General features: G+C 39.4%; 1 protein-coding gene and 1 long non-coding RNA gene across 10 annotated transcripts in view; one reads left to right on the top strand and one right to left on the bottom strand.

The window, feature by feature from the left end:
* LOC132772285 (uncharacterized) overlaps positions 1 to 14,114 on the bottom strand; it is a 43,717-nt gene that overhangs the window by 12,305 nt on the left and 17,298 nt on the right. For 6 of the 9 annotated variants that reach the window (XM_067462219.1, XM_067462225.1, XM_067462204.1 and 3 more), the window contains exons 5-10: positions 12,444 to 12,590; positions 11,598 to 11,714; positions 8,317 to 8,401; positions 4,582 to 4,805; positions 1,806 to 1,925; positions 894 to 950 (exon numbers count right to left, since the gene is read on the bottom strand). In XM_067462219.1, the coding sequence (XP_067318320.1) occupies positions 894 to 950; positions 1,806 to 1,925; positions 4,582 to 4,805; positions 8,317 to 8,401; positions 11,598 to 11,714; positions 12,444 to 12,590 (750 nt within the window). The remainder of the gene's footprint in view (positions 1 to 893; positions 951 to 1,805; positions 1,926 to 4,581; positions 4,806 to 8,316; positions 8,402 to 11,597; positions 11,715 to 12,443; positions 12,591 to 14,114) is intronic. The other 3 variants (XM_067462239.1, XM_067462247.1, XM_067462252.1) reach the window with 3 other exon arrangements.
* LOC132772339 (uncharacterized) overlaps positions 1 to 14,114 on the top strand; it is a 32,641-nt gene that overhangs the window by 12,799 nt on the left and 5,728 nt on the right. The window contains exon 3 of the long non-coding RNA XR_010908861.1: positions 11,921 to 12,005. This is a non-coding gene — a long non-coding RNA (uncharacterized lncRNA). The remainder of the gene's footprint in view (positions 1 to 11,920; positions 12,006 to 14,114) is intronic.

Below are 14,114 nucleotides of genomic sequence, written 5' to 3'. Positions count from 1 at the left end.
AAAGAATCTCTTTCAAAACCAACTGGGAGCAACAATATCATGTAGTAAGCTGCCAGCAAAGGTGTTGTTACCCAGATGGAGTTCATGTGATAAGACCCTTAGTGTTCTATTTAGTTATTATTTGGGATTTGAGGTTAGGTATTTGGTAGCTTGATTTAGCCATAGTTAAATTTCAGTTTTAGTTGTATATGTATAATTATATTTACCTATACATGTCTTCTTTGTGTATAGCTACACTGTATAATTAATGTGGTTTAACACCACTTTACCTGTCATGGCTCAATGCTATGGAATCCTGGGAGTTGCAGTTTGGTGAAGCACCAGCACTCTTTGGGAGAGAAATTAGATTTCCCAGAATTCCACAGCATTGAACCATGGTAGTTAAAGTAATGTCAAACTACATTCATTCTACAGTGTAGGTGTTTCCTTCCTTTGTTATTTGCCTTTTCCTCTTTTTAGATGTGAATTACATTGTTTTTATCCAAATTAGTAAAAACGGTGACTAAAATAAAGGAAGAGAAGTGGAAGGAGTGCCCAGTTATCTGTCCAAGCTATAGAAGAAACATGCCAGGACAGAGCTCTGGTGGGAATTGGCAATGATAGAAAATTATCTGCAAACATTTTGTTTTAGAAGAGCAATACTACAACAAATAACTATGATGCATGGGGAATGTCTATATGCATAATGTTAGTTATAGAAATCACGCTGAATATGTAGTGAAGAGGAAAACTCTTCATTTTCATTTTCAGCTTGATTTCCAGCACTACTAAGAGAGAGAAATGTTATTTTATTGGCTGGAAGAATATATTAGAGAATACCTAAAAAAGCAGTATTACCAAACATTGCAGCATTGGCAGGTGGGGTGGGTGGGTGGCGAGTAATTGCATCTTACCAAGTTGGTATTCCAATGTTTTTCAGCTGACACAGACACAGATCCGGAAGCAATAAACTGTCAATAAGAAAGGGAATCAGATAACTTGATAATGATAATTAACTCACAAGTTAAAGAAAACTGCCCACTATAACTTTCTCACACCAGTTAGGCAATGTGTAATTACAGCAAGACAACGGGTTTGCTTTGCACCTATCACATGGCATTGTTCCTTTCCTGCCGCTCTCTTAGTGGGAGATGATTAGAAGGTATTTCTTTTCCAGAAGGAGATCATTAATAGGTGATTGGTGTTTGTAAAATACTGTAATTGTTTTCTAGGCTGCACTGACAAAGCAGCAACATAGGAACGTCAAAGGACATGTCCAAGGCAAAGACACTGTTATCTTACTGTAATTGTGACTTGCCTGCCTCATGTAGTAAACTCCTAAAACACTTGTGTTAGTGCTATGGAATGATTCCAGTTAATAATAGCACATTTCTACTTCAGACTATTCCCTTTTATAACTAGTATCTTGCTATTTGTATTTATTGCTCCATGTGCTAGTCTCTAAAGAGGCAGAAAATAACTTTGTCCCTCCTCAATATTGCATCCTTTCAAATGTTTAAACATGGCTAATACGGCCCCTGATATAAACCATTTCCATAAGTTTGGGGATCCTAACAACCCAACCACAGATATCAGGTTAACATTTCATGCACACTCCTCCAGAAAAGAGAACACATGGGACCAGTGGAATTCATGCCATTTATTTATTTATTTATTTATTTATTTATTACAGTTACTTTTACCCCGCCCTTCTCAACTCCCTAGGGGGGGGGGGCTCATACTCTCCAACAGGTCACAGATGAAAACTGAGATGCATGAGTCACTGAAGCACATTAGCTTTTTAACACAAGTAATACAGGACTTACGAATAGGCTACTGGACACTGGATAAAACGTAGACAATATAGGGGAATAAGCCTTGAATGCATTAATTATTGCAATGATTCCAAAACCAAAGAGTATCAGTCCAATCATTATCTGCAACACCTGTGGAAATAAAAAACACATAGAAAATAAAGCAAATCCCTGCGGCCTGGATACGCCTGAGGTCAGAACATGATTCCCCCTCAAAAGCTCCATTCATCCTTTAGAGGCACCACGGTGGAAGGAGAAGCCCCCTGGCTCAGCAAGGAGCGTATTTTTACCTTTTTAAAGCCTGAAAAGGGGATGAGGGAAGTCGGGATTGGTGGCCATACCCTCCCATTCCAATTACAAATTTGCAAGCGTGAGACTGTAGCCACCCCTCACCAAAAAGATGTTTCTGTTGGAAAGAGCAACCTTCTCAAGCCTCTACTAGTTGTTTGTTACGTATATAATTGCTTACTGTATTGTATATGTGTATATTGCTTTGCAGTTTTCTTTAATCTCTTAGTTGTGGAAGGTGCTGCAGATCATGTGATCAGGACTCAGACTCTATTTTAGAAGTTTGCTTTGAGAAGCCTGTAGAGAAGTTTGCTTTCAGACGCCAGCAGGAACAGTATGCTTAAGAGACTGGACAAAGACTCTATTAGACTCTCAAAACAGAGAGATGCTTTGGACTATGGACTGTTGATTCCATGGAAGGTGCCCTGTGTTACCCACACAGAGAAACAACTTCAAGTCTACTTGTAACTGGGTTGATAAGCAAAGTACCTGTATGCCGAATACATGAAATGTGTAAGTAAACCAAATATGTTACTTTTAAAGAAGCCTGCTTATTTTTATCTCTTGAAAGCATGATTTAAAGACAAATGTATTTTAAGGAAAGTAAATGTCATGGGAAACCTTTACCTTTAGATGTTCTGAAACTCTGCTGAATATGTATGTATGTATGTATGTATGTATGTATGCGCATTGGCATATCCTTGTCCCTAACAGTTCAAATACATGCCTAGGTACATCTAAGTTTAACAGCTGAGAAACTTAGTTGCCTTGCATGAATACTGGTGAATGCCATTTTCCGAAAAGGTTATGACTCTAAGAGGTCATGCTTTTTACCAAGAGGTGTTGGCATCATTTTTTAAAAAAAGGATATGACTTCCAACAAGGTCATTCCTTTCCAAAGCTCATAAAATCTCCAAAAGTTTCTAGAGATTTCCATTTTCCTAAAGATCACATGATCAGTGGTTTTCCAAATGTTTTGACCCCGTGTGGGCAAGCAAATGAGCAGGGAACTGGAGGTTTAAACTCTGATTCCCTGTTCATTTTCTGCAGTGTGGAAGGGCCTATAGTTTGGAAGGAGGGGAAATTGCAGGGATCTAAGGTAATGACAGACTTTGTATTTCTAGGTGCAAAGATTATTGCAGACAAAACTAGGAAATCAGAAGACGTTTACTTCTTGGGAGAAGAACAATAACCAATCTCGATAAAATAGTGAAGAGTAGAGACATCATACTGGCAACAAAGATCAGCACAGTTAAAGCAATGGTATTCCCCATAGTAACCTATGGATGTGAGAGCTGGATTAAGATAGATGCTTTTGAACTGTGGTGTTGGAGGAAAATTCTGAGAGTGCCTTGTACCACAAGAAGATCCAACCAGTTCAAACTCCAGCAAATAAATCCCAAATGCTCATTGGAGGAAATGATATTAGAGGCAAAGATAAAGTATTTTGGTCACATCATGAGAAGACAGGAAAGCTTAGAGAAGACAGTGATGCTTGGGAAAATGGAAGAAAAAAGGAAGAGGGGCCGACCAAGGGCAGATGGATGAATGGTATCCTTGAAGTGACTGGCTTGACTCTGAAGGAGCTGGGGGGGGGGTGACGGTTGACAGGGAGCTCTGGCGTGAGCTGGTCCATGAGGTCATGAAGAGTCGGAATTGATTGAACAAATAAACCACAACAACAAGGTCCTCATCACATTGATGAGGTCCAGTGTTCTGATTCGCCACCCAGTTGACCCACAGAGCCCCGCCAGAAATGAGGCTACGTCGTGTGATGGGTGGTGTGGGGTTCCATGAGTTAACTGGGCAGAATTGTCCCAGGATGCTGAATTTCCATTGTGTGACAAGGTTCTAGGTTTGTTAACAGACAAAAAATAAGCCTTAGCATTGTGGATTTAGCTTCCCACATCCTTCTTCCAGTTGGCTGCGGGGAGAAGACCAAAACCATCTTCTTGTTTTAAACTAATTGGAATTAACCTCTAATCCAAACTATGGGTTATACAAAAATTATGCAGTGCAAAAATAAAACATGATTCTAGATTGTTTCTGCAACAGTATGTAATACTAATAAGTTTTCTGCCCAGTTTGAATGTGATCATTAATTCTGAAGTAACTTTAACAGAGGAGGTAAATATGTTAATCTTTTCACAGTGGCCATGCAGGAGGAGAGGAGATAAACTGTGTGAAATCTTTGGGTCTAGTGCATGGTCATTCATAATGGTTGGATTTACACTTGGTGAGCTAAACTCTCTCATCTAACAAGCCAAGTAAAATAGTAGGTATAGTAGTTCATTCAGTTAGGCAGCAGTGACCAAGCATTTACTTCAGATCAGAAAATGATCTGGATTGCTTCCTCTTTGGTTCCAGACATTTTGATTTTTTTAATTGATCATATAACTATTTCTTACAGTTTAACAATTTCCTTAAAGAACTGAAAGTATGTTGGAACTGAAATTTTGTTGGGCTGGAGCTTGAGCGAATATTAAATAAATATACTTACCCCCAGAGTCTTGGCTTCTAGGTTAATTATCTTCTCCAATGCCCCAACACAGTGTTTCTGCTGAGGTTGGCTACTCAGACTTCCATTCTGTTGGCCTCCAGATCGAATATAGTGCATTAAGGTGCTAGGGATCTGCTCACCTGCCTGGATTGTTTTGGCACCATTTGGGGCTATGATTACAATGTTTCCATTACCACTCTTCATTGGCCCTGATGACATGTTGCCTATAAAAAAAATATATCCAATCAAAATAAAACATAGCTCATTCTTGTCCTAGGAAATAGAATCAAGAGCGTGGAAATAACATAAATAACAGGTTAACTGGTTAGTATTATTTGAATAGTGAGGAAAAAGGCTTCAATTCTTCACACAAGATCCAATCTTGGCAATTATTAAAATAATAAACAGTGGATTTTGACTTATCAGTCTCTTATCTCCCATTACTGAACAAAAACTGGAGATGAGAACTGTTTAGAACCAGGGAAGATAACAATAGTGAAATTAACTCTGTTGTACAACATGGAACAAAGATGCTGAATTTCAGACTTGCTAGATTTTGCATGAAAGAGAAGTTCTGCTATGGACACTGACACGGTTTTGTATGGAACAGAAACTCTTGTTAATAGATTGCCTATCAATTCAGGAAAATGGCTGAAACAAAAATTAATATGTGTAAAACATTTAAAATATATATTAACAAAAAATACATTAGATTTTGACCTCACCAATGAATGAGAAAATAAATGCACCTTTCCCCCATTTTAAACCTGTCCTTCCAAATTTGGAACACAACCAACCAACAAAAATAGAACAATTTATAGTATACCATAGCATATTTTTAAAAGCCTTCATGCACTACCTTTTGTTCTTTATATGGCTTCTGGTTATTCAATAGCAAAGATGGAAAAACCCTTGGCTTACTTTGAGAACCAGTGGGTGGGCCAAACTATTCAGAGCTGAACCACTGATCAAATCATGCTAGGTTCCTAAGTGCATTCACTCCCACCGTCAAAGTACTTACATGTTGTGTTACGTTCTGTGATGTCCTTGTTCTGAGAGTGGGTCTGCCACTTCACCAGGGTGTGATAAAGAAATGAACATTTGAAATGAGAGTTTGAGGTGAGAGGAAAATGGGAAAAGGGGAGGCTTAGGTTGGTTTAGGCTGTGGTACATTCAGGTTCACTGCATGATTTTGAGTGAGCCTTTTGTTTTGTTTTGTTTTGTTTTGTTCTATTCAATTTTATTCAAGGATTTCTTTCTCATCTTTCTATAATATTCAGGTTTCTATAATATATGCACTAGGAAGAGCAATTTTAGACTAGCTAAAATGAACGAATTTTGCTATAAAAATCAGCATTTACAATGAAAAAATGTGATATAAAATTGAGGCAGGCTGATGAGATTATAACAAAGAGAAAGTTCACAGCAGAAAAGATTATCCGCCTAGCAAGGAAAACATATCCTGGAAAGTGGAAGTGGGTTAGATTGAGGTCTTGTAAAACTTAGGTTTTCTGTAGTCTGGTTGTAGACCTTCTCTTTTGTCTCAGTTGGGTTTCCACTGTAGTAAGGAGACTGAAAGGGGTCTGCCTATTTTGTGGATTGAAGCAGATGAGGCAGTCTGATATAGGAGAAAGTGCTCTACGTGGTGTCCTGACTATGAGCCACGAAGAGCTTAAGTGTTTTGCACCTGCCCAAACTCAGAACTGTGCACTACTCAGACCATTGAAGGTTGTTAGATGTTCGCTATATATTGTATTCTGTGGTTGTTTTATACTATTGAAATGTTTTTATGAATTTTGTTGTTACATTTTAACTATGTTGAATCTCGGGCTTGGTCCCCATGTGAGCCGCTCCGAGTCCCTTCTGGGAGATGGAGGCGGGGTACAAAAATAAAGTTATTATTATTATTATTATTCTGACACAAACACAGTATGTCACAGCAAACGAGATATATATGCTGGATTTCATATCACAAAATCATAAGTTGAACACTTCCCAAGCATCTAGGACTGTATGATGTATTTTCGAATGATGCGCGCAGATCCAAGTGAGGTGGCCTTTTGCAGTTGACAGATCATGATTTTGTCAATGTTTATTGTTTCCAAATGCCATCTGAGATCTTTTGGCATGGTACCCAGTGTGCTGATTACCACTGGGACCACCTGTACTTGTTTATGCCAGAGCCTTTGCAGTTCGATTTTGAGATCCTGATAACGGTTATTATTATTATTATTATTATTATTATTACTACTACTACTACCTCCCAGAAACAAGATGGGCAGCCAGTGTAGCGGTTGAGGCAACATAGATGCAGTATGGTCATATCAGTATGCCTTACCCAATCATGGCTTTCCATTACCTTCTTTCCCAGAAATCCTTACTGGAATACCAATCTATCTAACAACCTTGATGAACCTCAGATTTGAAGCTGAGTAAGGTCATTCTTAGCCACAAAAGAAACCTGACCATCCAGAATCAATACAGGAATGAATTCTATTTAGAACAAGTTGTATTTCTGAACCATTACTCTAATGTTGGACAGATCCCCAGTTTTTTCTTTAGCTTGGCCATTTGTCATTCAACATTTTTTGGATGTTATACATTTGTAGCTTGGGTGAACTGAACCTCCACTCAAACAACCATATTACATCTGTCAGTGTGGATAGAATGTAGAGAGATGTTTATTGAAAGACCATATCCCCAACATGTAAAGGTATGTAAAACCTTGTTCCAATGTTTCTTGTACAACTTGAAGGCAGTTAACAACAAATATTGTAAGGTAATGTGCTGCAGTTCATGGCGGGATTACATTATCCCTAGTTTCAGAGAATATTGCAGGGTAGACAAATAAGACTGGAGATTTTGCCTTATCCTAGTTCCAATGAATAATGGAGTTCATTCTCGCCACATAGTTATCACATTATTATTCCAGTTTAACTACCATAGCTTTGTCCTGTGAAATCCTGGATCTTATAGTTTGCTCAAAGATACCAGAAGAGCTCACTACCTGAGAAATCTAAATGCCAGTCTGTCAGCTGCCAATCCTAGGATTTCATAGAGTTGCTAATGGCAATTAAATGTGAATACGAGTACTATACCTGTGCAGTGTGAATGGGCTCCCTGATATTTGATGACATTGTGACAGGAGGAAGAAGGCTACACTTGCAATAGTCATGAAAGGTTTCAGGCCACTGGAAAAGTAGGCTGCTTAGATCTGGCAGATTTTGTTCGCCTTCCTTTCTCTCTGCTGTTTACCTTGGGAGAAGTGCAACCACTAGTGCAGCTGAACAGCTGTACTGCAACTGTTCTTTCTCTCTCTAAATTGATATTTACACAATATCCAACATTTCTGTAGGCTGCTATGTTTATTAGAACCAGACGGGGTCAAAGGATAACCATGTACTTAAAATGCAAAGTTTATTGAAGAGATATTGCAATAATAATAGTCAGAATGTTATATCTTGGGATATTATGCATAGGATTCAGCTCAGCCACTTCTCTTACACAGATGGAACAGTTTGATTATATAAAGGTGAAGCAGTTAAAGAATACTAAAGTACACTGGGCTGAATTTAGATATAATAATGTACAATTTTGCTGAGAAAAGGGCTTCCTCCATGCCAATGTCATAGAGAGGAAGAGGGATTAAGGTTGAATGGGGTTTGCTGGGATGCTGAGGCAGTATCTGGCTGCCTTAATTTCTCTCTTGAATTGCCTATGCGGGAAAATAGGCACCTTGCTGATAGGTTGGAGGATTCGGGTTACCTTCATTGGGATTCATTTCATTTCCAATGATAGTGCATGGCAATGCAACTGTGTCCTGAAACACATAAATAAATTCAGAAACACCATGTATGACAAGCAATATCTGTATTAAAGACACCTTGAAAATTGTTACAACCACACCAGAATTTTGCAATGTTACCACTAACTTCACTGTTAAAGCTAGTGGCTGAACGGGTAAGCTAGTTGTTTAACAAAACTATACTGGTGAACAAAAAAGGCCAGCAAGTCTCCTTTAATTGTTAAAAATCTCTCCCTGCCCCAGGTGGAAAAAAAAAAAACTAGTGTCTGTCTGTCATTTTAAAAGCATGGTGTCCTGTTAGTGAGACATCCAAGTCAATTTGTGTTTCTGCAAATTTCTGCAAAGAATAGGGATGTAAATATTTTATTATTTCATCCTTGCACATAAGGATGAATAATTCCTCATGCAGGAGAAAACGTATATTTCTGTGCAATTTTCACTCAATATTTTCACATCATGAAATATATTCTGAAATTTCTCTGTGCAGAAATAAACATGCTTTTATGCTACTCCAAAAAGACTGTTTCCAGGACTCCACATACAAATTTAGCCCCAATTTAGTGTGCTTTGTGAAAAACAAATCCCCCAGAAATTTTGCATTTGAAAACCAATTTCTTTATCCACAAAACGGTGTGAGTTTTTGTATAGAAAACACATTTGCATAAAAATAACCTGTTTCCAGAAGCACGCTTTTCAGTGCAAAATTGCTAGGGTATGTGTGTGTGTCTTGGAGTTTGTTTACTTTGCATAAAACACATCAATTTTACATGATGGAAGGAGATGGAGTGGGTGGTCATTTATGCCTCCCCTTGGTGGGTCACACCACTCTATCCCCCACTTCACCCATACACTGGAACGATGTTCCTCCCACAAAATGTAAATTGTCTAAGTGTATGAAAGCTGGATACTATCATTTCAATATTTTCCCCAATTGGATTTCTTTTTTGGGATAGGGTGGAGTGGAGTTGGAGAGATGTGGAAGTTATAAAAGCAAAAACAAAAGGCCACACATACGGCTCAAATTAAGCGTCCTAGGACCCTTAGAGCCAGCTTGGGGGATGCAGCCCCACTGCAGCCATCAGATGGCGTTGTATGTGCCTCCACCCTCAACATCCTCCAACCAGGGTAAAAGTGTCGCCAGATGCTTTCCCCAGCAACATGGGAGGCCACCCAACATCCCCCAAACGGGTAAAAGTATCGCTAGACGCTTTCCCCGGCAACATGGGAGGCATCCCATGTTACACTGGCTCCAATGGAGCCAGCACGGGGCCTCTCTGAGAGGACAACACTTTCCCCATTTGATGGGAAAACATCACAAGAGAGAGAGATGTGCATGCAGGGTGACAGATTCGCCCTGTGGCTCCCTCTTTCCTCTCCGAAGGCCAGGTGAAGCGGGTCACTTTGCCTGACCTTTAAGTGCCTTAATAGGTTCAAATAACCTATAGGCTACACTCAGGCATGTAGCCGGGGGGAGGGGGCTTTGGGGGCTTCACCCCCCCTGAAATTCTCATGGTGGTCTGCGAAAAGGCCTTACTGGTACATTATTTAAACTGTTATGTTTATTCATATCATGATCTGATCACCATGCTCAATATGTCTCATATGCATGGGGGTATTGGGGTAACAATACAAAAGGTTTGCTAGGGTAGACCCTCTTTCACTTAGACTCAGCCCCCCCCTCCCCCCGAATCAAAATCCTGGCTACGGGCCTGGCTACACTTTACCCTCCTTTGATCTTAGAAGTATAACTGACACACAAAGTAAAATATACTGTTCTGCATTTTTTTGGAGAAAAGTCCACATTTTCCCACATAGAGACAAAGCTATTTCACACCAGGAGATAGGAAATGATGTGCACTTTTTGCGAAAAGGGTAACTTCAAGAGAAGATTTGTGTCCTACTCCTTAGAAGTGAGGGATAAATGAATATCTATTGCACAGTATACTGATTACTTGAAGAACACTTTAGGGCTACATCAGCCTGGCAGAACATAAAGTTCTATGTCTTTGGAAAATGAGCTAGTAGGAAGTTACTGGTGTTTTATGCTTTTAATGTTTTTACAGGGTTTTTATTATGTGTGTTAAATGTTTTTAATTTTGTTTTAATTTTGTTTATGTTCATCGTGGCATCTAATCGTGACAGTGTAAGCCACCTTGAGTCGTCTTTGGGCTGAGAAAGACGGCATAGAAATGCAGTAAACAAACAAATAAATATCAAAAATTTCATCATGTTCTCTCCAACAGCAACCACTCCTCTGCTGTTCAAGCACTATTCCATGGTCCTTTAGTAAGCAAGAGACCTTGACCTGGCAGCGTTTCTGCAGCTGGCAGCACAAGGGACATGCCATCCTCTGGATCTCCTGGAGATCTTTAGATCTGTCAGGAGTATAAAACATGTTTTATACACCTGCCAGCAGAAATACAGTTGGATGTTGATTGGGCACCCCCCTCCCCCACCCAACTCATCCCTGGTTGCTATTACCATGGGTAACACTCTGGCAGGCAATATGTTGGCTACATGCTTGGGAGTGGGTAATTACACAGGAAGGTACTGGTATCTCCTTCGGCCATCACATAAAACAACAGATGCAGATATAATGGGAGTTTATGCTTGCATATGTCACCTGTGATATTCCTGCCATTACATTATAAGGAAAATGGAAAACTACTGCCTTCCTTCATACTGCCAGCAGTTACTCATACAGTTTAGTCCTTAGATGAGCACAATACTCCAGCCATATACACAAGGCAGAATCCTCGATGCCAAAGTATTCCATGAGGATCAGGAAATCAGATGCCCTCCTGAAGACTGGAGATATTTGATATTTATGTAAGGAAAGGAAGGCTTCCTAGGACTATGTCAGACTAGTGATCCAGGCCAAGCAGTAGATCTTGTGATTTCAGGGCAACTGTGAAATATCTAGGGTTGCCAGATGAAAACTGGAGATAGCTAATGTGCTTTTAGTGGTTGTGTAGAAGAGGGGATTTCAGCAGGTGTTGCTTGTTACTTGGTTGCATGACAAGCAATGCCAATTGAAATTTCCTCTTCTACCCAACCACTAAAGGTACAGGAGCTTAACATGGCAGTCCTCATACCCACAGGATCCTGAAGGCCTTTATTTACCCTTGAGTAAACATCCTGTCCATCCCACTTCCAATTTCTCCTCAGCACAATTGACTTACAAATTCTCAGCCAGGTGTGGAACCCTTACCGTGTCATTAGAGTTGTAGCAGACTGCCTGGCACCTGAAATATACTGTAAAAACTGCGATGAATAACTCTAGTAAGGTGAACAAGAGGAACAGGCCACAGAGACCAGCACCTACTGACTGCAGAATAGAGAAGCCAGTGAAATGATGCAACTTACATGCCTCATATTATTGAGAAATTACTAATATTTACAGCACTACAAAATGCCCCATAAGCTCCATCTTGGTGCAATTGGTTTACAAATATAAACATGGTGGGAGAGAATGTATCTTGCAAAGTGGTGACCATTTTGACTCATTTGATCTATGTCTGCCATTTCTTCCAGGCGTAGAAATGCCTCTTCTAACATCCGGGCTAAATACATTCAGTAGTCCCAATTAGACTAGACCCATTCTATCAATTACAGCACGGTAAGTCAATAGTTATATAAATTCAATAGATTCTGCAGGTCTGTTCTAATGGAGGTGATCAAATAAATGTATCCAAAAGGCTTTAAATTGCATGTGACAGCATTATGAAGTAGTGCAAGAATGTCTTGCAAAACAAAGTTCCAGATACACAGTTGATATGACGGGTGAAGACAATGTGGGTGTGAATCATAGTTGACCATTGGCAAGATAGAAATGGATTAAATAAATACATATTTTGTGTAGGCTGTTAATGGATGTAATTTTCATCTGCTATATTTTTTCTATAGTATTTCCTGTTTCCCAATGAGCTGCTTTGAGACTAAACGATGGCTGCTTCTTGAAAACAATAAGAACAGATCAAGGTCCCTCCCAATTCCCCCTATGCTTTGGATCTTGCTCATCATATGCCAGTTTTTACAAAAGTTTTTTTCCACTTACCCACTGGTTAATTGGGTCATCATCATAAAAATATCTTTTAGTTGTTTCATAAGTATGTTGATTAAAATGCAACTCGTGTATACAGAGGACGATGCCAACTAATGCCACAATAGCGCTTACAATGTTCATTCCCACATTGCATTTCACCTGAAAGACACAGAAAATCCCACCAGAAAATACAAAGGAAGCCCAAGTCTCCTTGAGATTGAACAGTCCAACAAAGAGTATGTCACAGCAAGAAAGAGTGTGTACTGAGGTTCAGTAATATGGAAACAAAGTACCGGTACTTCAGATAATCTGGCTGTAATTGTTCTATTGGGCTTCATAATTTTTTGTATTTGTTTTTTCATTTTCCTCATGGAATTACTACATAATGACTTAAAACGGTTTTTCATGTGCACAATAAATACAGTTGTGCTTTTCTGCACATTAGGGGTTTATCCCCAGGATACAATGTAAAAATTAAACTAAAATTAAAACCCAATTAAACCACAATTAAATTCCTGAACCATTTGTTTAAAGATATAGGCTAGAATTGGGTATACCATTTAACAAACTGTTTCAATTCACTCTGGAAGCACGCATTTTGGAGTAGATACAGATAGCCATATTTTAATAGGGAGAATGGTTGTCATGGATCATGTGGGTGAGCGTTTGGCTGAGCCCAGTCTGGAACAGCAACTCACTAGTAGCCACACCCAGAGGTAACGGCTTTTCAGCCTTCTGGCCAAACTCAAGAGGCTTCTGAGGAACAGGCTGAGGAAGAGTTAATTGTGTCTGTCTTTGCATGACATAGAAGATAAAAATCCCAGCTGAGGCATTCAGCTAGAATAGCTGAGAGGATAGCCAGCAATTGGGATTAGTTGTGAAAGCAGCATTTAAGGGCCCTCTCACTGAGCCATATAACCCAGAATATCAAGGCAGAAAATCCCACAATATCTGTTGAATTTCTGTTTGGGGAGTTTTCTCTTTGTTGTACTTTACTTGAAAATTCATTTCATCTAATTTTCACATTGGCTTTGGTTTTACTTTTACACATCTTTTGTCCACACAACATTTTATACAACATGCACACACACACATATACACACATTTTGTAAAATTGGCAATAGTATGATAGCTGGAACCCTACACTAGTAGCTCAACGCAGGTCTGAATTAATAAAGGGAACATGTGCGCGAGTGAGCAGAGCAAGTGAGAGATGGAGCTGGGAGAGGACAGCAGTGAAGTAATTTAACTCACGTGCAACAGAGAAGAGTGAAGTAATGTAACAGTTATTTAATATTAAATGATAAACAGCAGCTTACAAAGACCTTCAATGGCATAGAAATGAGCTATCTGTGCCAAAAGATTGGTCGTATTTCCCCCCTCCCTTTTATACTTCCTTCCATTAGTCATATTTCCCCCCTCTTTTTTATCCTTCCTTCCATTGCAATGACTCTGCCACAGCTGCTTCTCTCACTCAGTGTGCTCACGCGTCCACGTGTTCCCCTAATTCAGATCGCGCTATGCAACCAGCGTAGCGTAGGGTCCCAGCTATCATACTATTGTCGTAAAATCCACACTTTTGTGTGCACTTTTGCAAATGTACTTATTTTAAAAGCAATTGGAGAAACACAGTTTTGCGAATATATGAACAGCTGCCTTGGAGGATTTATTTCTTTTGGGAAT

Source organism: Anolis sagrei, chromosome 1 (genome assembly GCF_037176765.1).
Source record: "Anolis sagrei isolate rAnoSag1 chromosome 1, rAnoSag1.mat, whole genome shotgun sequence".
Lineage (NCBI taxonomy): Eukaryota > Metazoa > Chordata > Lepidosauria > Squamata > Dactyloidae > Anolis > Anolis sagrei.
The sequence above is the reverse complement of the archived record's forward strand: the minus strand, read 5'-3'. Positions and strand labels throughout refer to the sequence as shown.